At 37.7% G+C, this 24,296-nt stretch overlaps 1 protein-coding gene across 2 annotated transcripts in view; it reads left to right on the top strand.

The window, feature by feature from the left end:
- The window catches only part of si:zfos-911d5.4 (uncharacterized), a 42,215-nt gene extending 30,599 nt beyond the window's left edge, over window positions 1-11,616 (top strand). For both annotated transcript variants that reach the window (XM_034030750.3, XM_034030749.3), the window contains exon 7: window positions 11,443-11,616. In XM_034030750.3, the coding sequence (XP_033886641.3) occupies window positions 11,443-11,610 (168 nt within the window). In that variant the 3' untranslated portion in view covers window positions 11,611-11,616. The remainder of the gene's footprint in view (window positions 1-11,442) is intronic.
- The last annotated feature ends 12,680 nt before the right edge of the window (window positions 11,617-24,296 follow it).

The following is a 24,296-nucleotide window of genomic DNA, read 5'->3' as shown; positions in this document are numbered from 1 at the left end:
ATGCTTACCTCATCTCCAGGACGAAGAGGTTTGTTTGGTGACTAAACCTCCACTTGGGTTTCCATTTTCTGATAAAATCTCCTGCTATTTTTTAAGCTCAAAATAAAAGAAGAGATGTTTAAAAAATTTTGTTCTGTGCGTGTTTCGTTGAGAGACATCAGGTTTGTATGGTAGTAAACGGAAGACCATGCCATAGATACTTCTAGCAACCGAGAAGAAATCCATTACCTAAACAGCAAAAGACATTTTGCAAGAGATTCTTTCGAGAATGCTCTAGGACTTAAAGAGATGCTTCTGTCAATCTCTATTGTTGTTTAGATATTTTACCAAACTAAGGTGTTCAATTTTATTTTTGAAAAAAATGACCACCAAAGGGTATGCACCTGTAATTTCTGCCCCCGCTGCAACTGTATCAAATGTAAGGTTAGTAAATGGAAAATCTCTATCCAGAAATAACAAAGGGGTTAGCAATGATTGTAGCTCGGCTAATGAGATGCTGCTGTACAGAGCATTGTGTGAGTTCAATTTTAAACACCATGGCTATTTGAAGCGTTGGAAAGGGTAAGAGAGATGAGGCATTACGGCATCACTGCCACACAGGTACGCTTAAGACTCCTCCCCTCTGCTCCCACTGGCCATTCCTGTCAACACAGAGTGTTGTCTGGGCTACTAGTCTGGACTCAATAGATTCTGTGTAGGAGCGTAGGTTAAACTATACCGACCAGCACAAATCTGTACACAAAACACCAAAGAACCGGAATGACCAGTTTTTGTTACAGCCACCTGTAAATTTGATAAGCTGCCAGCAAGGTCTCATAGGTGATTATTGCCACAACATGGGTCTTATTTTTAGCTCAAAGAAAACTTTCATGAATGAATACAGTGTTCTTAGTAATTAAAGCCTGAATAGGTATTGTATTGATTGATGTGTTATGCTAGCTCTGTTAACATGGTTTATACACATCTGGTCAAGTAAATGTGTGTGCCAGTTAAATAAAAAAAAACATGCTTGTTTGGTTTATATATTTTTTTCCTACCTTTTGGAGGTGTTTTTCAATAATAGAACATTTGTTTTATATAAATGATGTTAACGTAGGTACCCTGACAATTTAACATGCGTTATTGAACCTATAGTTATAGTACACAACATAACTTCACTACATGATGAAATTGTAAACAACTTGCAATAAAAATGTCAACAAGTTGCATAACAATACAAACATTGTATAAAACTGCGTGTACATGAAACTGTAAACATGATCCATATACCAGTGTCAAAATGCATGTTTTATATGCACTCTGTCTGGTCTTATGTATAACAATGGCAGACCCTTCATTAACTCTTTCTTCAGGCTTCAGATTCCTCAGGGCCGCTATTGGTTCTATAAAATATACATTATCTGGAGTTGCTTGGTCATTCACCTGCCCAGGAATCTGAATTCAGTAACTCCTGTAGCACGTCCTCATGTTTGCAAACATCAGGTATTTATTATTATTTATTTCTTAGCAGACACCCTTATCTAGGGCAACTTACAATTGTTACAAGCTATCACATTATTTTTACATACAATTACATTATTTTTTACCCATTTATACAATTACCCTTTTATACAGTTGGGTTTTTACTGGAGCAATCTAGATAAAGTACCTTGCTCAAGGGTACAGCAGCAGTGTCCTCCACCTGGGATTGAACCCACGACCCTCCGGTCAAGAGTCCAGAGCCCTAACCACTACTCCACACTGCTGTATTATAGTAGCGATCTAAAAGAACAAATAAATAAGTAAATACAATACATATAAAAATGAGCTAATACTATATATAAAGAATAGTGTCGCTCCCTACTTCCTAATCATTTAGCAAATGCTTTTACATAGTTATTATAACACAGATCTAGATGTATAAAAAAATTAATAAAAGATTGATCTACATTTATTACATTTATTATATGTCCGTCCATAATGCAGATTTGTACAAAGATACATTAAGAGATGTACACAGTAGGCCAACAATATGAAATATAAAAAAGTGTAATGTGGAACACCAAGATTAGTTTGTGTTCATCAGCAGTGCACACCCTATTTAAGAATGCAAGGAAATTGTAAAGAATACTTAAAGTAGCTTTCATCATTGCTTGTGTTTATTTAGTTAGCAGCATCTTCCTATGGGCAGAGGTTAATTGTCTGAGTGAGAGAGTGGCAGACCTGACAATAGTTAGATTAGGCCTAATTCAGTTGTGCGAGCAGCCTGAAGACCCTGGCCCTCATTCTGAGATCATCGCTGTGAACGGCTGCAGTGGGGAGGAGCAGGCCAGGGGCTGACAGTGCTGCTCACAAGAAGCATTCAAAAAAAGAAAGAAGAAAAAGTTTGACAGCCTGAGCTCAAGGGGATTGAGCTCAATAAAGCCAGCACAATGTGGCTTTTCATAACGCGGTAATTAGTGGTGATTATTGGCCAGGTAATTGAGAGAGGCAGCGAGAGGGGCTGGGCGGTGGTAGCTAGCCAGCCCCAGCTGAGGCAGTATTAGAGGACTTGCATTTTGTAGCTTGTCATGTGTCTGCTTTGAAGAACATTGCCACTGCCCTCTTTTGCTTTGTTGTGGCTGATGGGCATTTCACTGTTCTGATGTTTGCTGGTTAATTGACAGGTCTTCTTCACATAGTGGCTAATCTCTAACAGTCTCCTCAGTCTTTCTTAGCACACCTGCTAGGAGAGGTTAGATAGGAGTAGTTCCAGTCACTGCCTGTCAAGTCCTACTCCTGGGTCAACAGCAACAGTGTCATATGTGACAGGTGATAGAGCTACCCCGACATTGCAACAAAGTGTTGTTCGTTTTGTAGAAAGACCTGGGGGTGGGAGGGTTGTTGCCAACGCACGAGCAGTATGAGGGGGGTGTACTATGTTGCTGAAGATGCAACCTTTCAAGTGAGACCTTAAGTCAAGGTCCTGTTGCTGGATGTTATCTAAAACTAGCTTTATCTAAAACCCCTATTCCATTACTGATACTCTACTGCTCATTTTTCAATTCTGCCCCCTGGTGGGAAGGATGAAAGAAATCAGTGACAGGTGTGACCAGGATGCCTGGTGACGTCAGGCAAGGAAATGAATGGATATCACCAGACTGGGGGTAATGAATACACTGGTGCGCAGATTTAATAATAAATAAAACGTTTAAACAAAATAAAACACACTCTAAATAAACGGCATGATGGCCAAAACAGACAAACAAAACAGATACGCAACAAACACTAAATAAAACAAGCATCACACCAGTAAGCGTAGCAATTGCTTATCTGTATTTTAGCTTTCCTTTTTATCTCACGACTCACATCTCGTTCTGCCTCTGAACACACTAACCCCATATCACCCGTGATCACCTTATTTATACACCTGTGGCTGGAGCCTTAATTAATCATTTAATCACTTATTCAATTCACGGCTCCAGCCGCATTCCCACATGTTTTTGCAGGGAGGATTTTAACTTCCTCCCTGTCACCCATTATTCCAATCCCAGTACCTAAATACAAATATACAATTTAAATCAGCTGTGCTACATAACCCACACTTTGTGTACCACTACACACATACATATAAACATAAAATACGCACAGGGGCAGGGCACCCTGCCACAACAAGTAACATTTATTCATTTATCACTGCAGCATAAAACTCATGCTTGTATATGTATAGAGCTCAGTCTATGTACACTGTAAATTACTGCAATAATGAAGTCCTTTTTTTGTATATGCAACAGCTCTGTATCTATAATCACAAACCTTATTTATAATCTATATGTTGCATTCTTACAATGAAGTACACCTGACATAGATCAGAGGGCAATGTTTAGAGGTAATCTGACGACTCTCTGTTAATGTTTTTGTTGTTGTTGTTGCTGAAAAGAGACTAGAGAGAAGGGTAAAATAAAAAAAAATAAAAAACTCCAAGGATGATTGAAGATGTGCTGTCACAGAACAAACAGGGAGGCTTTTGTCTTAACTGTAATCACGGCATCTTGGTTGGGGGGAGGGGGGAAACACTCCCCCCTGATGTTGGCAGAAGCCATTATTTTACGGTTTGCAGAGGGGTGAGATTGGAATTGCATATAAGGATTGACAATTGAATGTACGTTACTAAATGAAGCAAAAAACACCTTTTCTAAACCGGCTTATCAGTCTAAATCACTTTCTTGTTAGTTTTTCTATAGCTTGCAGACTTTTTTTGACCATGCTTTCTCACAGTGCTTGGTTACATTACAGACTTTCTTTTCGGTTCTAAACAAGGTTGGCATTAGGTAACAAAGAAATCGTATTTCTGCAGTCAAGCTGAAGACACTACAAGGCTTTTTTTTTAACACTGCACGGTATAAAAATAAAGTCATCCTGTTTCAATAAACACTTTTACTGCGAGACAGTAACTGTCTTTCTTCTTTTTTGCCAAATATGAGCTGGCAACCCATGGATGATTTAGAATATAAATTGCTTCAGCACATGCAACAGATTTGGATGTTGGTCCTTGTTTTGAAAGAAAAGAGAAAAAATCAACCACATCCCCCCCCCCCCCCCCCCACTGTAAACTGAGTGTGTTTCTGTCAGTGTTTCTGTGCTTTCTGCAAAACAAGTCAAATGGATGGTCTCTAATTGTGCATGTTTTATTACAAAATAAATCAATTGCATGTTTAAGTACTTTAAGTTAGTGTCATCCATTTAAGCTAACAATTTATCAGTAGTGTTTTGAAGAATAATTATATCCAGAGGTTGGAGACGTTTGGGATAACAGACGAGATATATATTTATTTCTAAAATAATTATAATAAATAAATAAATAAATAAATAAATAAATAAAAGCAGGTACAAATTTTACAGATAAACCAGGATACAAACAAGTATGTACTATAAACTCTGACCCGTTAGTGGTTGTAATAAGGGAATTGCACAGAAAGAAGACTATATATTTCTCCTCGCTCAAACCAGTTATTAACTCACCTATACTAGTTGTCACTCTTATGTAGTATTTCATAATAGATGTAACAGACCCACCAGGACAAGCCGCCCCTGCACAGCACTCTGGAAACACCTATTTTTAAATGCCAGGATAACAACTGCTACAATCCAGGTGGATTCCCCAGTGCTTAAAAACATCTCAATAAAACCCATCTCTGGCTGACCCCGACGGGGTAAAGATTGATCAAATAGACCCCTAAAACTTGTTATGCTGGTAACCTAGTCTGGGTTTGTACCTGGAAGCCACTGTGTGCGACACAATGCTCTAAATATGCAGGTGATTGTAATGAGAACATTATATCTGACAGGTTCCAAGTTTGGCTTATATTTTCTGAAGAATGTGCCCTGTATGCATTGGCACTTGAATGATCAGCTCAGAAGATGCTTTGTGGTTCAGCAGCACATACAGACATGCAGGCACACAGGTAAAGCAGCTGCCGTGCAAAGTTTGTGTGCCATTCGCAGTTATTCAAAGGAATTACATTAACTTGCATACTTTAGCAGATGTTTGCGGAACATTAGTGTGTAATTTACCATATTCATGTTTAGTGGTCAGTTCACCACAGAAGCAAAATAATGATAACCATTGTGTGCGATTGGTATAGGTTACCAAACCACCCACAACTGGATATGCTGCCAAATACTGAACTGAAAAATTTAGTGACTTAGTGCATAAGTATTGTCTATGCACACTATGGCATGTAGTCAGAGTTCATCCACTAAGAATCACATTATTATTACTGAAGATAAAAATCAGCTTTCCTAATAACACTAGCATTTGACTGTCGCAATTGTACACAGCCTTAAAATATAGGGTAATACAGCCCCAGTCCAGTTTCTATTTAGTTCTAAAACACAACGTTGCAACTATTATTTACATGAAAACATTTCACAGAAATCATTGGATGCCTCAAAAGTCCTTCAAAACAATTGTATCTGAAGTGTATTTTTTTATTCTACATGTTAGGTGCAGTTGGATGCCACAATCCAATTAACCAATTGTTGCCTTAACCTAGTGAGTTGACCCAGACATTTTCTGTGTGTTACAGTAAAGTTATGTCTGAGCTCAATATTTGATTGTCCAGTAAAAGCACCCTGTTAACTTTGCCAAACAACTGTATGTATGGTAAAGGGCCTTCCTGTCTCAGACCCAGCAAAGAAGGTCAACTTTTATTTTGCACTGGGCCATATCTGTTTACTATTACATCACACTTCTTTGCTAACAATGACTAATCTTTTATAATAATGTTGTTTAAAGTTGAGTCTAGATTTTATCAATTTTAGAAAATCTTATTCCAATTTAAAAGGAGATTATCCCAAACTAAGTCTTTTAAAATCAAGATATACGAGCAGGGGTGTAGCCTGCTTAGTGCATGCATGCACGTGTAGATATATACATGTGTGTGTGTGTGTGGAGTAGTGGTTAGGGCTCTGGACTCTTAATCGGAGGGTCGTGGGTTCAATCCCAGGTGGGGGACACTGCTGCTGTACACTTGAGCAAGGTACTTTACCTAGATTGCTCCAGTAAAAACCCAACTGTATAAATGGGTAATTGTATGTAAAAATAATGTGATATCTTGTAGCAATTATAAATTGCCCTGGATAAGGGCACCTGCTAATAAATAAATAATAATAATATACACACACATATTGAGCATCAAAAGAAACTTATCACTTATATTTGAGCATCAAAAGAAACTTATCACTTATATTTGGATAAAATTCACTAGATGTGATCGAAAAATGACAAACTCTGTTTTAGAGCAGGTGCAGTGACTTTTTATTGTGCCGATTAACAATTGACATCACGAAGATGCTGCAGAACGATCTGTCGATCTTGGGCATCTGTCGATCTTGGTCTCCCAGTTCGTGGCCTGTCATTGACAGAGTGTGTCTGGTTATACCATCTCGACAGGTTTGAAATTGCTGGCTGAGAGCACCCAAGACGGCAAGCCACAGTACGCTGCCCTAGTCCAGCCTCCAACATGCCGATTGCATGAAGGCGGTGCTCTCTAGACAGACGTGGCATATATATTTTTTTATGTGATTTTCTTTATTGCTTTTATTCAACCTTGCAATTCAACAGCTGAAATCAAGTGATTAAAAAGAAACCAAAACATTTCGTCAATGTCCATCATTTATATACCTTACTTTTTTTCGAAAATAAATGTGTTATAATAGTGATAAGTTTCTTTTGATGCTCGGTATATATAAAAACTTCATCTGTTGATGCCCTCCATCTGTTTTGTTCATAGCTCACTGGTACATGCAAAAACTCCATTAAAGGTTCTCATTACTGCTCATATACCTAAAGGATCCTCTTACCCAATCATATTGCAAAGGTAGAGAATGTTGTTTGCTTAAGCCAGTTGAAATGTATGAAAATGTTAGGGGCTATTTGAAGATATTTTAGCATGAGCAAGTTTCCTGTAAAATCGTGATGCCATAATAATAAAATAAAAAAATGCAACACCCTTTAATTACAGCAATTTAAAAATGACACCAATGAATGCACTGATGCAAATTATGTATTAAAAAGATGTGAAAAAGACAAATATAAGAACATTCCTTCCTTTCAAAAGGAAATAAATAATTGCATCATATTGTAAGGCGTTAGCGCCCTGCTGCTGTTTGGTGTTCACTTTTTCTTACCCCGACATCTCCCACCCCCCACACACAAACAAACAAACAGAAAAATCAATTCTGCCGTTTCTGTAAAGGTCATAAATCATCAAAAGGTTATGAGTATTTATGACAGTTGAAGCTAAGAAATAAATAGTATTTTTTAGCAGACTTTCATCCATTAGGCAGCAGTGGCAGCCCCCTCTGGGCTGAAATCTAGTTTTCTTACATAAAAAGCTTACTCTGTAGACCACTGCAGGGACCCTAAATAGTAAGAATTGTTTGGGGGTTTTTTTTGTCCCAAAGGCCTTTGATTTGATAGCACAGTATAGTTTCTGATATATATATATATATATATATATATATATATATATATATATATATATATATATATATATATATATATATATATATATTTTGCAGGGTTTGTTTTCTCTGGAACTGCAGTACTGTTCTTTTCAATTACTTTATCCAGCAAGTCTTGTGTTGTCTGCAGTATTTATGTAACATCAGTATGTACATTCTGGCTACTGAATGTACCTCATACAATACCTTTTACATTGGGTCAAGGATGTCAGCGATCTTAACCCAATGTAAAAGGTATTGTATGAGGATCAAACTCCGGACTCCAGGTTCAGAAATCAGCCTTCTAAGCCAAAAAATCCAAGCTCCATTTGTGAAGCAGACAGACCACAGGGGCTTTATATGGAAAAACTTTGAAAGTTTGCTAAGCCAACGTGATAATGCCGCACCATTTTTCACATAAAGCTCAATAGGATGTGCTATTCTATTTATGCAACGAAGAAAACCAGAACTGTTGGATCATAAGAGCTTTTCTTTAACCAATAACACAGTAGCAATACATATTTAAAGGGACTTACTGTATATTGATTTAATATCAATATGAATTCTTGTGGTAAAATAGCTAAGTCAAAACATCTAACGCTGTTAACCCTTTTTTTACGTGAAAAAAAAATTATGGGTCATCAAGCATTGTATGTCAACTGCTATGTTTTAATATCAGTCACACTGAGCTCTTAAACTGCGAGGTGCAACACTAGCTGCTTAGCCTTCATAATTAATTGCTACCTGCTAAATGCCCTGAATAGAAATCACTACTACAGTAATATAGGCATCGGAGCTGAAAATGGATTCGTAACCAGAACTTACCATTTGATTTGAAGTGTTGAACACTAGTTTTCCTGCAGCTGGATAATGAGGGATAATACCTTAAAGAACAAACAGCAGATCCTGGTTCATGAATCCTTAAAACCCACCACCTCTTGACTATTAAAATAATCACCAACAATTACTGATAAGAAGAAAATAACACAACTCAAAGTAATTTTTACCCACCTCTGATATTTATACGTCCTTTTGATGTTGTGTGGGTGAATAACAGGACTATCGGGCCTCTACAATGACCCAGACAATGCAGCTGAGCTGGAATAGAGGACTCAATCCGCTGCAACTATCAACTAAAAGGCCTAGACAATGTATTGAATACTGGGAGATGAAAGAAAAGAACAAATAATTTAAAAATTGACCACCTCTAAAAATGAAGAAAATAGAACAGTAAAAAGGTATTGTAATATACTTTAATCTTCTCTGAATGTAGCAAAATAAGAAATGCCATTAAATCTTCCTTTGAAATACATGTGGGCCAATTATCTGAGCGACAAAATCTCGTTAATGAATCTATTGTTAAGGCAAATAAACAGGAAAAGCAATATTGGGAGGGCGATCTGTATATGATACAGACTCATTTAGGAGATGAAAGACGAGAACATTAAAGTTAAATTCATACAAATATCAGGGCAGTGGAGGCTAGTTTCAGGTGTAAAAAACTGAAAATTGAAATTCCATTTGCCAGTGAAGTGAGAACAAGCTAACCTCAAGGACTGAGTGGAAATGGGGAGATGAAAGCTGACAGTGGCATTATAATTAACGCTGGAAAAGAACAGTAATAACTATAATCAGAAGAGGAGTTGAGTTAGCCATGCAGTATTTTTTTTTAAAATGTATTTAAGTTAGGTTAAATAGGATTACGAGAGTTGTTTTAACAATGGCATTTCCTACATCTCTCTGTTTTCATTATTGTTGCTTAAATGTAGTTTCAAACCTTCTTTATGTTGGAGTCCTGCTGCGGTGCTTTCCCCACATCTGAAAGGACACAAAGAACACATAGTAAAAATGACACATAGAAGGGGAATAAAATATATATTTGGTTATTGACTGCAATTTAGACATCTAATGTATGATCAGATGGCAATTAAACTTGTAGTCATAAAAGTCTGATTGCTATACATCTACCAGTGCAACACCAAGAGGGCTTCAGGTCATTGCTAATAAAAAAAAAATCTGCCGTAAAATACTTTACTAAGGAATTAATTGTTGGGTTTTTTAATTATTATTATTCTATTGGCAACAGCTTGGAGAAGGCAAAAGGTTAAGTCCACTGAGTAGCTGTAAGGGTCTAGATAGAGGTTAACAAGCTTCACTCAGTCCAGGGGTCCCAGTGACCTCTGCAGGCCTTCAGAGACATCGGGGGGGTGGTCTTCCAACTCAAACACAGGCCAGGCAATGGGAAAGACACATGATTGGATAATTGATTTCATAAGTATCTGCAATGGTTCTGGAAGATGACATCAACATAACAATTACAATTAAAAAAAAAAAAAAAAAAAAAAGAGGTTCAGATTAATAAGTTTACTTTTTTAAGTAACTTAATATAAGGTAATTAAGCCTTATCCTATCTGCAAATTCAGACTTTAAAAGATGCATAGTCCCTAATGTGTTAAAGTGGCTTCAGTTATTGTGTAGCATTCTGTACTCCGTGCCATTGCCAGACTAGCCACCTGCAAATTAGCTCATAAATAACCAGTGCTCTTCCTGGTTAAATTATTTAAATAAATACATAAATAAATGCAGCTAACGTGACTGCAGATAATGATCCTGACTGCTTCTTTGCATCATTATGCGACTGGGAAAAGAGACACCACTTCTTGCACAAAAATGCATTTCAAACAAAAACAGGAAGGAAAATCAACGAGAAGCCTTGTGGCACGCTATATGCCTTGCTTAAAACAAACCATTTTGCACATGTCTTATTGTGTTCTCAGCTGGAATATTAACAATAATTGATAGTGATGTGTATGGCTACCCTACTGTACTATTCATTCCCTCATTATTATTTTATAAATATATGATTAACACTTATTGCTGTTGCCTGAATCCCTTTTACTGTGCCGCCAGCCCCTCAAAAGACTGCTCAAGCCTGAGAGATGCGGTTTTCAAGTAATTTCAATTTTACAGTTCCATTTACCCTGCCTTTTAATTTACCATATAATGACGCTATTAGAATAAAATACATCTGGAAGTTCTTTGGGGAATGCTTAATGTTCTGTGGCTTTCAGAGTTAACAGAACTTGCACCATAGAGGCAACAGATGCTTTGAGTTCAGTAGATACATTTTCGCTTATTTTGGACTTGAGTTTCTAGTTTAAAAATATTCAGATGCAAATTACTCAGTGCAGTAAACAAGATAAAGTTTCCCCACATGTACAAGGATGAGAGAGAGAGATAGAGAAATTGGGATAAAAGCACTTTGACCTCCGATTAATGATATTTGCTGCTTTTTCCAATACAGTGCAAGCATCACTTTCGTGGCTCAACGACCTTTGCTTTGGCCCAGTGCCCTCATTGGTGAAAGGGGAGAATTGGAAGTGGTCTGATGATGTCCAAGACCATTCTGTAGTTGCCCCCAACACTGCCATTAAGCTGCTGGCTAACTGCTGTCCTTGTCTTCTCTCTCTTTTAAAGGTTACTGTCAAGATGTACAGGAGAGGAGGTCAGGGATGGTTATGGAAGCCGCTCAGCGGCACGGCTATCATCCCCTACAACACGCACATCGTCTTCAGGGTCTGCGGTGAAGAAGCAGATGCCAAGATCCCAGCCAAACACATTGACACAATCTGTCTGAGCATTTGAAATTGATTGGGGTGGGGGTGGGGGGGCGAAAAAAAAAAAACTGGCCATGGCAGCTGCTTTCTGGGCCAACACAAATAACATGCAGCCATTTTTTATTGATCAGTTCATTTGCGTTCTCCTTCAGCTAATGGGAACACCGAACATTTGATTTTGTAGGTCAGCGACCGATGAGGGGGGGGATTCTTTTTAAATAGTCTAGTTAAGTTTTTTTTGTTTTTTTTTCTCACACCATTATAGTTAAGCAGTGCACTATGCATTGTGTTACAAGTACAAGGTCCAGTGCATAGTGTATAGATATTCTGACAATCAGGAGTCTGCTTTTATAGGAAAGCTGGATTCATTATAAATTTACAGGGCGGTTGGAAGCCCTCAGCATGACTGTCAGGCATCCATCTTGTGGGTTTTGCTCACGGTTACAATATTCCCAAAACAGCTGGACGGATTATCTTCCTACTGAGGTATGTCATTACTCCTCATCCGTAATGAAATCCCAGTCAGTCAATGCATGGTTGTTGTTTTTTTTAACCAAGGTTTTTCAGAAATTGCAAAAAAAAAAAAAAAAAAAATGATTGTTTTTATTACGTGTTTCCACTTTTGAGTTCTACTTTTTGATTGAATCTGACTAAATAAAAAATAAAAAACCTGCAGAATATTAAAGCCCAATCTTAAAATGAGACAGTGCATGCTCGTGGCTTGTAGAGTCCACTGGCCTTTAAACCCAGCAGCTTCTATTATGCGAATTAAGATATTTCTAGTAATTAACATGATTAATGTTATCTTATTTTGAATTACAATTCCAGTGCCTGCGAACACTTTAAAGTAGTCATTAATTACCAATTAAAACAGCAAGCTAATTTCCTCCAGTGCAGTTCAGGTCTGTGTTACCCTGACTTTAACACTCTAATTGGAGTGATTAAAAAATGTGCGGCATTTAATTAGAAAGTGGTATAAACTTATGACAAATATTGTTTCAGTAGCTCAATGATTTAAACACTCCAGTTCTTCTACAGCCACAGATCTCTAAATGTGTTAGTTGTGCATTTGATATAGTGTGCAGGACTTGTCAGGTCATTTAGCAGTCTCTCAGTTCTTGATCTTATTTAAAAGTTCATAGCTAGTACAAAGAATAGTGTTTAGTTTGTTTTTTTTTCCCTCCCGAAGCCTTATCTTTCGTTGCTCATTAACAGGTCAATACAGTCAATTTTCCATGTCTGTAATTGACTCAAATAAAGTTATTCCTGTCTGGCGGGGTCGGTAGTGTCAGATGGTTACATCATGCAGTTCAGGTTAAAGTCTTGGATTTAGAGTCCTCTTTAAGCTAATTTCACTTGTCTGTTTATCTTGGTTTGAAAAGTAACTATTTTGAAGGTGTGCGAGAAAATAAAGGAAACATTTCTTCCCATTCATTTTTTTCCAGTACAATTTGTTTATAGCACACAGAGCCACCACCAGCTGGCCAGTTGTCATGGAGAGGATCCATTGTTCCCAAAAAATCAGGTTTAGTTTTACACTAAAATAGAATTCATTGTTCTCTGACTATAAATTATTCCATAGCATAAGCTTCTGTGCATTTTGTCATAAACCTGACAATGTTCATTTTTCCAGTAACACACTAGTATCTTTTACAAACAATTAATAATGTTTCTAGAAATGTGTTAGAAATATGGCTACAAACAATGAACTGTAATAATAATAATAATAATGCCAGGCTGCAGGTATAGCAATACTGTAGTGTTTTAAGAGTGTATACCTAACATGTTATTGTAATAAACTTATTCCTGGTTAATAACTGTCAACATCTTTTTAACATGTGATCAGTTTTACAGCATGTCCTAGGCATGATGCATGATATGTATTGATCTCTTAAAGCTTAGGAAGTGAAAAAAAAATGTAAGCAGGTGATTATTTAGAATTAATTAAAGCAAGTCCTGTCAAATAATGGTTTTGACAATGGGATCTGAATCAGACCTCTGGGAAATGAAATGTTGTCTCGCAGTCCTGAACCTGATAATGTACAGCAGGTGTTAGAAAGCACATCACTTTTGACACTTTATGCTCACTAACTACAGCTGCACTGTGTGTCCATTATGTACACAAAACAGTGTTGCATTCTTGGAACTGATCAACAAATGGAAACCTCATCAATTTAATGTTTGTTGTTGGTTTTCTATTGTTCAGGAAACAAAGATTGTTTTTAAGTGGTATTTATAGAATGTTATTGTTTGCATGTTTTTCACATAAGTTTCTGATCGATTTAGACTGTCTCTCTTTGGTTAGGCTATCTCTTTGGGTATATTTTAGTTGTATAATAATAATACTACTACATTAATGCAGTCCGTATTTCGATTTATAATGACAATATCTTGTGCATCAGGTCAAAAAACGCAATTGCAGTAATGCATTTTATTGTAGTTGCTTTTGCATTTGAGTTCTCATTGGTTGGGTGCATTCAAGTCTTTAGCATGTTTATTGCTACAGGTAGTGGACAAAAAAATGGAAACACCTGGGTAAATGAGGGACACCAAGTATATTGAAAGCAAGGGCTTCCACACAGGTGTGGCTCATGCGTTAATTAAGCAAATAACATCCCAGCATGCTTAGGGTCATGTATAGCAATGCTGGACAGACCTGGTTACCTATAATTATGGCTAGCATGGCTGCAAGAGGAGACCTCAGTGACTTTGAAAGATGGGTGATTGTTGGGGCGCGTTTGGCAGGAACTTCAGTGACCAAGACAGCTCAACTTGCTGATGTTTCACGAGCAACAGTGTCTAAAGTGATGTCAGCATGGAACTGCAAAGGGCAACAGTGGGTGGAAGCGCATACTCCAGGATCGTGATATCTGTGCATTAATTTGAAGTGCAAGGCAAAACAGGCGAGCAACAGCAGATCAATTGACTGCAAATTTCAACCTGGGGCGCGAGCAGCCAGTTTCATCAAAAACGGTCCGCCTAGAACTCCACAGAGTGGGATACCATAGTGGCCCAACGCCCTATTAAGTGACTTTACATTGATATTTCCATTTTTTTGTCCACTACCTGTACATACTTCAAATACTAAAAGTAACTTTACTTTTTAGATTAAAGTTACTTTTAGTATTTGATGTTCCTTGAAATTATCATTTGCTTTCACACTAAACCTAGCATGCAGCCGTTAATTTCATATCATTGAATTAATAATATATTGTAATTACATTGTTAACAATTAACACTTTCAGTGCACTTATAACTGTACCTTTGCCTAAGGGCATACTGTAACATTTTCTTAATTATTAATTCCCACTTCGCAAGCATCGTAATGGTACAAAAAATAAATAAATATATAAAAATTAGATCTGTCTATTTTTGTCTTTATTTATTTATTAACAAGCTGCTTCACCTCTTGTATTGTGTTAACTATGCAAATCCAACTTACTGTGTATTGGCTGTATTGTTAAGTGATAATTTATAGATCTTAAAGTGTTACCTTTCAATAATGCTAAACCTCAGGATGAACTACATGCTTTTTATTGATTCAAAGACTTGCCTGTATTCCCTTTATCATTGTAATTTGTATGGAAATTAAATGAGGTATCATTCTATTTCCTTCATAGTTGTTTTTATTAAGTATTCGTTGTCAAATCAATACATATTCACATAAAATAAACCTGGGCCATATTTTGCGGGTTTAACACTGAGCGTTTTTTCGAGAGAATAGATGAAAAAGAACATACGGGTTTACAAACACTTTCCGTCTTACACTTCCTTGGCCATTTCACCTGGAGACTGATATTGTCCCCACCTCTTTGACATCAACCAACTGGCTGCACCTCTACTGACTGGCATGTATTCTACCCAGTGACATGTTTTGACCCCAAAACATTGATGAAGTGAAATAGCAACTCAGCACGGAGAATCCGCAGTGAATGAATGAATGAATGATTGATGATGATTGCAATTGCAGATGATTTATGAACTGTGATGGGCGCTCAGGGCCCGATGACTGTGGTGGGCGCTCAGGGCCTGAGTGAAAGATAAATTTGACCAGAGGCCTCGTCCCTGGGTGCCCGACGGTTACCTGTGCGAGGCCGGCTGGAAAAACATGAACAGTTACATGCATCCCAGTGCCGCAGATAGGAAGTGGCTGTGGGCCACCTCCCCCCAAAAAGACGAGGCCGCCAAACCATGAATTAATTAACGCACTCCACAGTGGCGCCCTGCCACCTATACCCCAAATATCGAATTTAATGAAAACCAGCAGCTGAGACACGGCCCGTCCCCCAGAGCATGACTGCGATGGGGGAGAGAGCCCAGCCTGTCCAACCCGACCACTCACCCCGCAGAACTAAATATGAACCGCTCAGCACTCAGGTAAGGAAAAACCCCGACTCACATATTTTTTATTTTTTAGGGGGAAACCTCAGGGAACCATGGCTGAGGGCAGCCCTTCCACCAGACTCGAAGCAGTCAACTCTCGTTTCAGCTTACCAGCGCTTGACTGAGCAGCCGAAATAAAAAGGAGCGACATGGAAGAATAACACACAGCTTTTATGTGCTTGCTGATGACGTGTTGGTTAGGGGTGGATTCTCCTTTGCAGAAAAGCAACCAAGTTTACAAGGAAGAGTCTAGGGCTACCGCCATCAGCCATACAGGCCCTGCAGCTTGTGACAAACCACATTGTATATTACTGTTGCCCCTTTAAGTTACCCGTGACCCCAAAGGTTTGTGTGAGTGCCACAGACTTGTAGTTGACATACGATGGGTACGAAGCAGTACAATCTTGCAGTGTTTCTTGTTTTTATTGTGCTGTATAAAAAAAAACAAAGTTACCATTAATAAATGTGTGTTCTTTTTTTCTAGAATTAAAATAAGGGGTGTTGTCTTGTGCTGTTGTGTGAGAGAGCTTGCTCGTAATGTCCACATAAACCTTTTTTGTTGTATATATTTAGGACCATGGTCAAAGGTCATTATTGGACAGTTTCTAACTGGTTGGCCACGGTAAATGGCTTTTCTTTTCATTGCACTTGGTAGAATGTGTTTTGTTGTCAGTATGTCTTGTCTATTAACCATGAACCAGCTATACATGGACACAGATCAAAGACACAACAGGGATGACCAAGAGGTATCCATTGACTTTTCAAATCTGAATAACCTAATAAAAGGGAGGGTTGAAGTGTGTCTGGGAATGGAAAAAACACAACCTCTTCCTGTTTTTGGATCACTGAATCATTGAACAGCACCACAAAGAAACACTTGTACACTGTAGACATAGATGAAAGAATTTTAATTACTAGACCAAAAGTGTAACCTGATGCAACAGAGAAGGTAAACTTTCCTCTATGCGAACAATAGATTTCAGTTTTTGTTACTAAATATTTTAATATGATTTTCTTGCAAACTGCTTGAAAGTTGTACTAGCGTTCCTTAGTTCAATAATTACAAAGAAATCAAAAAAATCAACCTACTGTGTTATGACATAGCAGCACTAATGTTTGAAGCCCTGGGTAGTTTTAGGGTGACATTACTAAGATGGGACAGAGGGCAGGAGACCATTTTTTTACACGGATAGTGGTGAGGACGAACATTGATAGGTTGAATAGCTTTTCTTATTTTGTTGTGCTCTCAGCACTGAAGCCTGCGTATAAGAATGCTGAAAATGTCCAAAAACTGTATTTTGCGTTATTCACTATTTACAGTACACCGTGACAGTATACTGGTGTTACAATGATGATTTTTTTTATTAGCATTTTACTTTATGAAAAGCAATCCACCAGATTTAACCGGAAAAACTGAATTCCTATCATGGCCAGAACCCAACATTTTAATTACAGGTTCTCTTGGCATTCTGTCCTTTAGATGCACTTTTAGAGCCTTTTGGAGTGCGTTTTTTCAAAAGGGAATGTGAATTTAAATTGTTACGTATCTTTCATCTTTCATGTTCTGACCTCTTTTTTTTTTTTTAATCAAGTTCTATGGCTTTCCAGCGCTGCTGTTCAGCCATTAAGATCTATTTAAATAGCTGTGTAATGTATGAGAAGAGAAAAACAAAGCAAGCCTCTGCTCTGTAATAGCACTCTTGCCCATGATGTTTTTTAACAAATGTCAAACTCATGAGTATGTTAGTATTATCTACTTGTGCTTTGTAGTGATCCTTGAATGGTACGGCTTCAAAGTCTTCAGTCATTAGCAGCCCATTAGTGTTCTCTGTAGGCTTAATATGCCATTCAAGTTGCAGCTTTTTTGTATTGCTGTATGGGTACAAGTCCATTTGGACTTTTTGTTTAAAAATAACACGAAAGCTGAAATGTTCGTTTTTAGAAACGTAAGTACCTGTTTAAAAGCATTAAACAACCTCCTGATTGAATTTACCTGTCTTAACAGCCTGTTTCTTTTTACAAAGTATGCAAATTACCACGCTAGCAATGGACCCGATGGTTGCACAGTACCTAAACGGCTCTTGTGGTGATACAAAGTAGATTTTTGTTCTTTTCAAATCTGTGCCAGCATGTGGTATGGTCCTCATAAGTACCCGCTCTTATCGGGTCAATGCACAAAAGCATCCCGGATTTCTGCCAGCTTGTCCATTCCACTTCCTTTCTGTTACCACAGGGACTGCAGTGCAACCAACAAGATCCATCCAGCTCCAGGGCCTGCCCAGCCTTAATACACATTAGCCCCTTTCAAAGAATGTTCTTCTTTTTCTCATTTTTGGAAAAGACAATTGACTGTTAATTGAAAAAATTAATAATACGCTATGTTTTCCTTTGAATGGCACAAAGATAAAAGGAAGCCAAAAAGTGTATTTCCAGCCCCTTACTGAATAGTCTAGGTAAATGGTGTTTTAAGGCAACACGTTTTCTTTTTTTTATTTTTCTTTTTTTTTTAATAAAGCAGAAACAAACAAAAAAGTATGTTGCCTGAAATAAACATTTAGTACTAGAAGGTCAATATAAAATATGTAAACGATAACTACAGGGCAGGGTGCATTGAGTGTATGAAGAAATCGGGAGGGACAGTTGGACTTAAGTGAAAGTGAATGGCAGAGACATTCCGCTTGTCATCTAATTTTGGATGCGCCTCTCTGTATGTTTCTAATACCAGTCAGATTTTGAGCAGTGTCCACCAGACGAGTAACAGAACTGAAAGCTAAAGGTTTCATGACCTGTCACTTAGAAGCATGCCATTACCAACTCTGCTGGCTAGACTTTGCCCTCCAGGCTTTCGACCCTGACCTCTGGACCGTGGAGTTGTCTTTCACCTTCTGTCTCCCGGATGGCACGGCAAAGATGACAGGAATGACCCTGACAGGACCAAGTACTTGAACTGCAGCGAGCTAATGGCCAGAGCAGCGCAGACCGTCCTGTGCAGAGTCACGCTGCCATATGTGAAAGGGCAGGATCTTCCTAATTGCTACAGGCCACTGGTTACTTTGCCTTCTCTGGATAGACAGCAGTCACCCTGAACTAGGTTTCCAAAGGAACCAGGCACTCCAGATGTTGTGCATTAATATTAAATACTATTGTAAGCTCACAAGTATCCCACAGCTTCCTACATCTTTCCTTAAACAACCTGTGGGGGCGTGTTGTCTAAACGTTTTCTACAGTATTGAATCAGCTCCTACAGCTTAGTTATATAAAAGGTCTCTAAACTCTTTCAGAATAAAGTAACCTTCCAGAAAGACAGCTTTAGGATGACTAATTAAGTCATTGAATAAAATGGATACAGTTAAGAATGGATATTAATGGGCATACACAAGAATTGTTTACTGGTCTTCAGTTTGTGAAGTTTTTGAATGATTTATATTTCCCATATTGCCATAGTTAATTTTTCTTACATCTGTATACAGATCTGCTGTGTTTAAGGAGTTACGCTCTTTCAAATGGTTTGATTCTCAGTTTTGTAAGATTCATGTCTTAAATAAACAGGAGTTTAGCCGACCTCCCAGTCTGCCTCTGAGGGGATTGCTAACCCCTGGAGGCAGGTCAGATCTGCTCTCGAGATGCCATTTCTTCTGCTGGCGAACTTCTGCTGGTGCTCCTCCAGCATCATAAAAATTGCTGCCAGAACTGAACTAGGCAGGCAGATACGCTTCGGCTGCGTGCATTAGCTTTCAAACACCAAATTAATTGGAAGGTTTAAGTAAGCACATGAGTTTTACACCGCTGGAACCTTGCTAGCCAGTATTAGGATATTGAAACATTAACAGCAATAAGAGCATCCACAATTCGGTCTGTAATCGCAATAAGCATTGGCAAGGCTTTCTTACACAGACACTGTAGAACTGCACATGACATAATGATATGGACATAAATCATCATAATACCAATTTAGACCTGACAGCTTGCCATCAACATGGCGAGTGCTGGCGGCCGTAAATACACACAATTATAAATCGCCATTTCCTAGCAAACCATGCAACCACATACATTAATATTCCCCGGTTTGGCTTGTTAGTGTTGCTGTGTTTAAGGCATGCTGCAAACAAGGTAAGTATTGATAATTTGCAAGCTCCTAGAAAATGACGAATAGTGCTTTTACAGGAAATAGGCAACAAGAGGAGTTTGTATTATAGGACAGAGGCTGCTATGTTTACCATGAGATTTACAGAACAAGTGTGATTGTAGTCACAGAACAGCTAAAATGATTCCGACGTTTAGACAGTTAGGAGCACACACTATAAGGCACATTACTGTAGATTGAAAAATTACTGTGCATTACAAAATAGCAGAATCCAAATAGGTTTAGCAGAAAATTGAGACTGGACTTTAATCCTAAAAAGGGGGACCACAGATCTGGGAGATGCCATGGTTATTTAATTTATTTAAACGCATTCTCTTCTTAACATTTTGGTTTTGGTCTCTGTTTTTTTTTTTTTTTAAGGACTGTATTTTGTATCTCTTGAAAAGTAGATTAAGTCAACAGTTTCCTGAATTGCAAATTAGATTTTATTAAACAAAATGGACTTTTAAAAAAGCAACCCTTTTTTACCTTTTTTTGAACTAGTTAGTTTAATGAGGTTTTAAAATGGACAGTCCTTTGTTCCTATGTTACTTCAGTGTTTCTTCGATCAAATCAACACCCAATAAAAAAATACAGATAGAGCAGTAACAAGATTCAGACTGCTGTTGGTCAATTCTAGACCCATGTTACCATTGAACCTATTTCTAAAAGGACAAAGAGATGTATTAAATGCATTAAAGCTCCAATAAGATCCAAACAATAATGTGTAAAATATCTGCCCTGCAGAAAACAACTTCCAGCTTTAAACTTAGAGCCCCCATAATATTGTTTTTAGCCTTGTTTTGTGGAAAAAAAAGACTGCATGTTAAGATGCTATCAACACAAATAAGAAACATGCCCATATTATGGACTTGCTTTGTTTTCAGATTTGCTTTGTTTCCATAAACAATAAATTAAATGGCACTCCTTTAAAAGCCACATACTGTACAGCAAATTCGCCATTGAGCATGCTACAGATTTTAGGGCACTATTTCCATTTCTTTCTTCTTTTTTTACTCCAAACTTTTATTTCACCATTAAAATAAAAGTGCATTGAATCTAAGTTAAAAGCTTCCATGTTTTTGTTGGTTCTTCCAAATCCAATACCTCAAGCTGTGTTCAAATACCTGGTTAAATTAGAAAAATACCGTATTCCTTCGAATTTAAGACGCCCTCAAATATAAGACACCCTCGAATTTAAGACGCAGCCCAAATTTCCCACCTTCAATTTGAGGAAAAAGTAAAAGATCAAATAAGTAGGCATTTACAAAGATACAACCTCAATTACGCATATGGAAGCAGTTATGTGCTGCTTGTCATTTCCAGCCGTGATTACTCACACCTGTTTTTCTCCCAATTTGTGAACTGTGGTATTGCTTGACATGTCAAAAAATACGGGGGCCTGATCAGCATTTCTGATCTGTCCAAGCTGGTACTGCTTGTGAGAAATTGAAATTGTAAAAACTTTTCTTTGAATTGCTCAGAAGCTAATGATGCTTCTTTGAAAATTGTTGCCTGTATGTCATGGATGATTCGAGATCGGGCAGTAACGTTTTGGTTCATCTTTTCTTGGCAGTCAGTCACGTTGCTGTTTGTGTACTCAGGTAGTCATGTCTTTTGTTGGCGATTTTAATACACGCATCACTACTGTATTTTTGAGAGGAAAAAAATGGTTTAAAAAGTGCATCTTAAATTTGAAGGAATACAATAAGTCATTGATGAATATAAATCGACAGCCGTTAATCGTGCTCAAATATAAATAACATTTTAAAAGAATGAAGCGTTAGCATGTTAAAATCACAATAGCTTTCAGATTTACTTTAAGAACCACAGACCATAGACATATCTACAAATTATATTGTACACAGTCTGTCATCCCTCATGCTCATCTACAATATACATGTAAAATATTTAACAGTTCAGACAGCCTGCACCATTTTACCATAAATACAAAATCAGGAAATCCATGATTCACCTAATCACAAAATGAGTCTCATGGAATAGAGCCAACAATTTTGCAATAATCTGGTCTGTTTCTTTAAAACCCAATCGAGTTTGTAAGATTGTCTTTAAGTAGAATGTCTGTCAAAAAACAAATAGATAAATAAATAAACCATGAAAAAAGCCAGACTTCACTAAATTAACCCTTCCATGACATTTGCTTTTATTTATTCCCATTCACTCCACAACTGCTTTTGTTTTTTGGTGATCAGTGGAAACTGAATTTCAAGTTATTGATTCTCTATGTAGAAGCAGAACAGGTAGGGGCAAGGCAAAGTGAGCTTCCTGCTTTGAGCACGCCTCAAGTCTGTCCTGGAGAGATCACCAAACTCATTAGTAATCAAGGCCTGGATTAAATCAGAATAATGGCAACGCTATAGCCAGTATAAAATATAGCTACTATATGGCGGTGCCATAGAATTCGATTTATTACAGACCCAAGCTGGATTTAAACTGTGCCTCATAGCACCTAAATGCTCTATTTTGGGGCATATATAGTTCTATTTATATATATATACAGACATGCTCAAATTTGTTGGTACCCTTACAGCTCATTGAAATAATGCTTCATTCCTCCTGAAAAGTGATGAAATTAAAAGCTATTTTATCATGTATACTTGCATGCCTTTGGTATGTCATAGAATAAAGCAAAGAAGCTGTGAAAAGAGATGAATTATTGCTTATTCTACAAAGATATTATAAAATGGCCTGGACACATTTGTTGGTACCCCTTAGAAAAGATCATAAATAATTGGATTATAGTGATATTTCAAACTAATTAGTTTCTTTAATTAGTATCACACATGTCTCCAATCTTGTAATCAGTCATTCAGCCTATTTAAATGGAGAAAAGTAGTCACTGTGCTATTTGGTATCATTGTGTGCACCACACTGAACATGGACCAGAGAAAGCAAAGGAGAGAGTTGTCTGAGGAGATCAGAAAGAAAATAATAGACAAGCATGGTAAAGGTAAAGGCTACGAGACCATCTCCAAACAGCTTGATGTTCCTGTGACAACAGTTGCAAATATTATTAAGAAGTTTAAGGTCCATGGAACTGTAGCCAACCTCCCTGGGCACAGCCGCAAGAGGAAAATTGACCTCAGATTGAACAGAAGGATAGTGCGAATGGTAGAAAAAGAACCAAGGATAACTGCCAAAGAGATACAAGCTGAACTCCAAGGTGAAGGTACGTCAGTTTCTGATCGCACCATCCGTCGCTTTTTGAGCGAAAGTGGGCTCCATGGAAGAAGACCCAGCAGGACTCCACTTTTGAAAGAAAAACATAAAAAAGCCAGACTGGAATCTTCTAAAATGCATATTGACAAGCCACAATCCTTCTGGGAGAATGTCCTTTGGACAGATGAGTCAAAACTGGAGCTTTTTGGCAAGTCACATCAGCTCTATGTTCACAGACGAAAAAATGAAGCTTTCAAAGAAAAGAACACCATACCTACAGTGAAACATGGAGGAGGCTCGGTTATGTTTTGGGGCTGCTTTGCTGCGCCTGGCACAGGGTGCCTTGAATCTGTGCAGGGCACAATGAAATCTCAAGACTATCAAGGCATTCTGGAGCGAAACGTACTGCCCAGTGTCAGAAAGCTCTGTCTCAGTCGCAGGTCATGGGTCCTCCAACAGGATAATGACCCAAAACACACAGCTAAAAGCACCCAAGAATGGATAAGAACAAAACATTGGACTATTCTGAAGTGGCCTTCTATGAGTCCTGATCTGAATCCTATCGAACATCTATGGAAAGAGCTGAAACTTGCAGTCTGGAGAAGGCACCCATCAAACCTGAGACAGCTGGAGCAGTTTGCTCAGGAAGAGTGGGCCAAACTACCTGTTAACAGGTGCAGAAGTCTCATTGAGAGCTACAGAAAACGTTTGATTGTACTGATTGCCTCTAAAGGTTGTGCAACAAAATATTAGGTTAGCGGTCCCATCATTTTTGTCCATGCCATTTTCATTTGTTTTATTATTTACAATATTATGTTGAATAAAAAATCAAAAGCAAAGTCTGATTTCTATTAAATATGGAATAAACAATGGTGGATGCCAATTACTTTTGTCAGTTTCAAGTTATTTCAGAGAAAATTGTGCATTCTTCGTTTTTTGTGGAGGAGTACCAACAAATTGGAGCATGTCTGTACATATATATATATATATATATATATATATATATATATATATATATATATATATAT

Source organism: Acipenser ruthenus, chromosome 13, assembly GCF_902713425.1.
Source record: "Acipenser ruthenus chromosome 13, fAciRut3.2 maternal haplotype, whole genome shotgun sequence".
Classification (NCBI taxonomy): domain Eukaryota; kingdom Metazoa; phylum Chordata; class Actinopteri; order Acipenseriformes; family Acipenseridae; genus Acipenser; species Acipenser ruthenus.
Note: the sequence above shows the minus strand (reverse complement) of the source record. Positions and strands in the feature narration are given on the sequence as shown.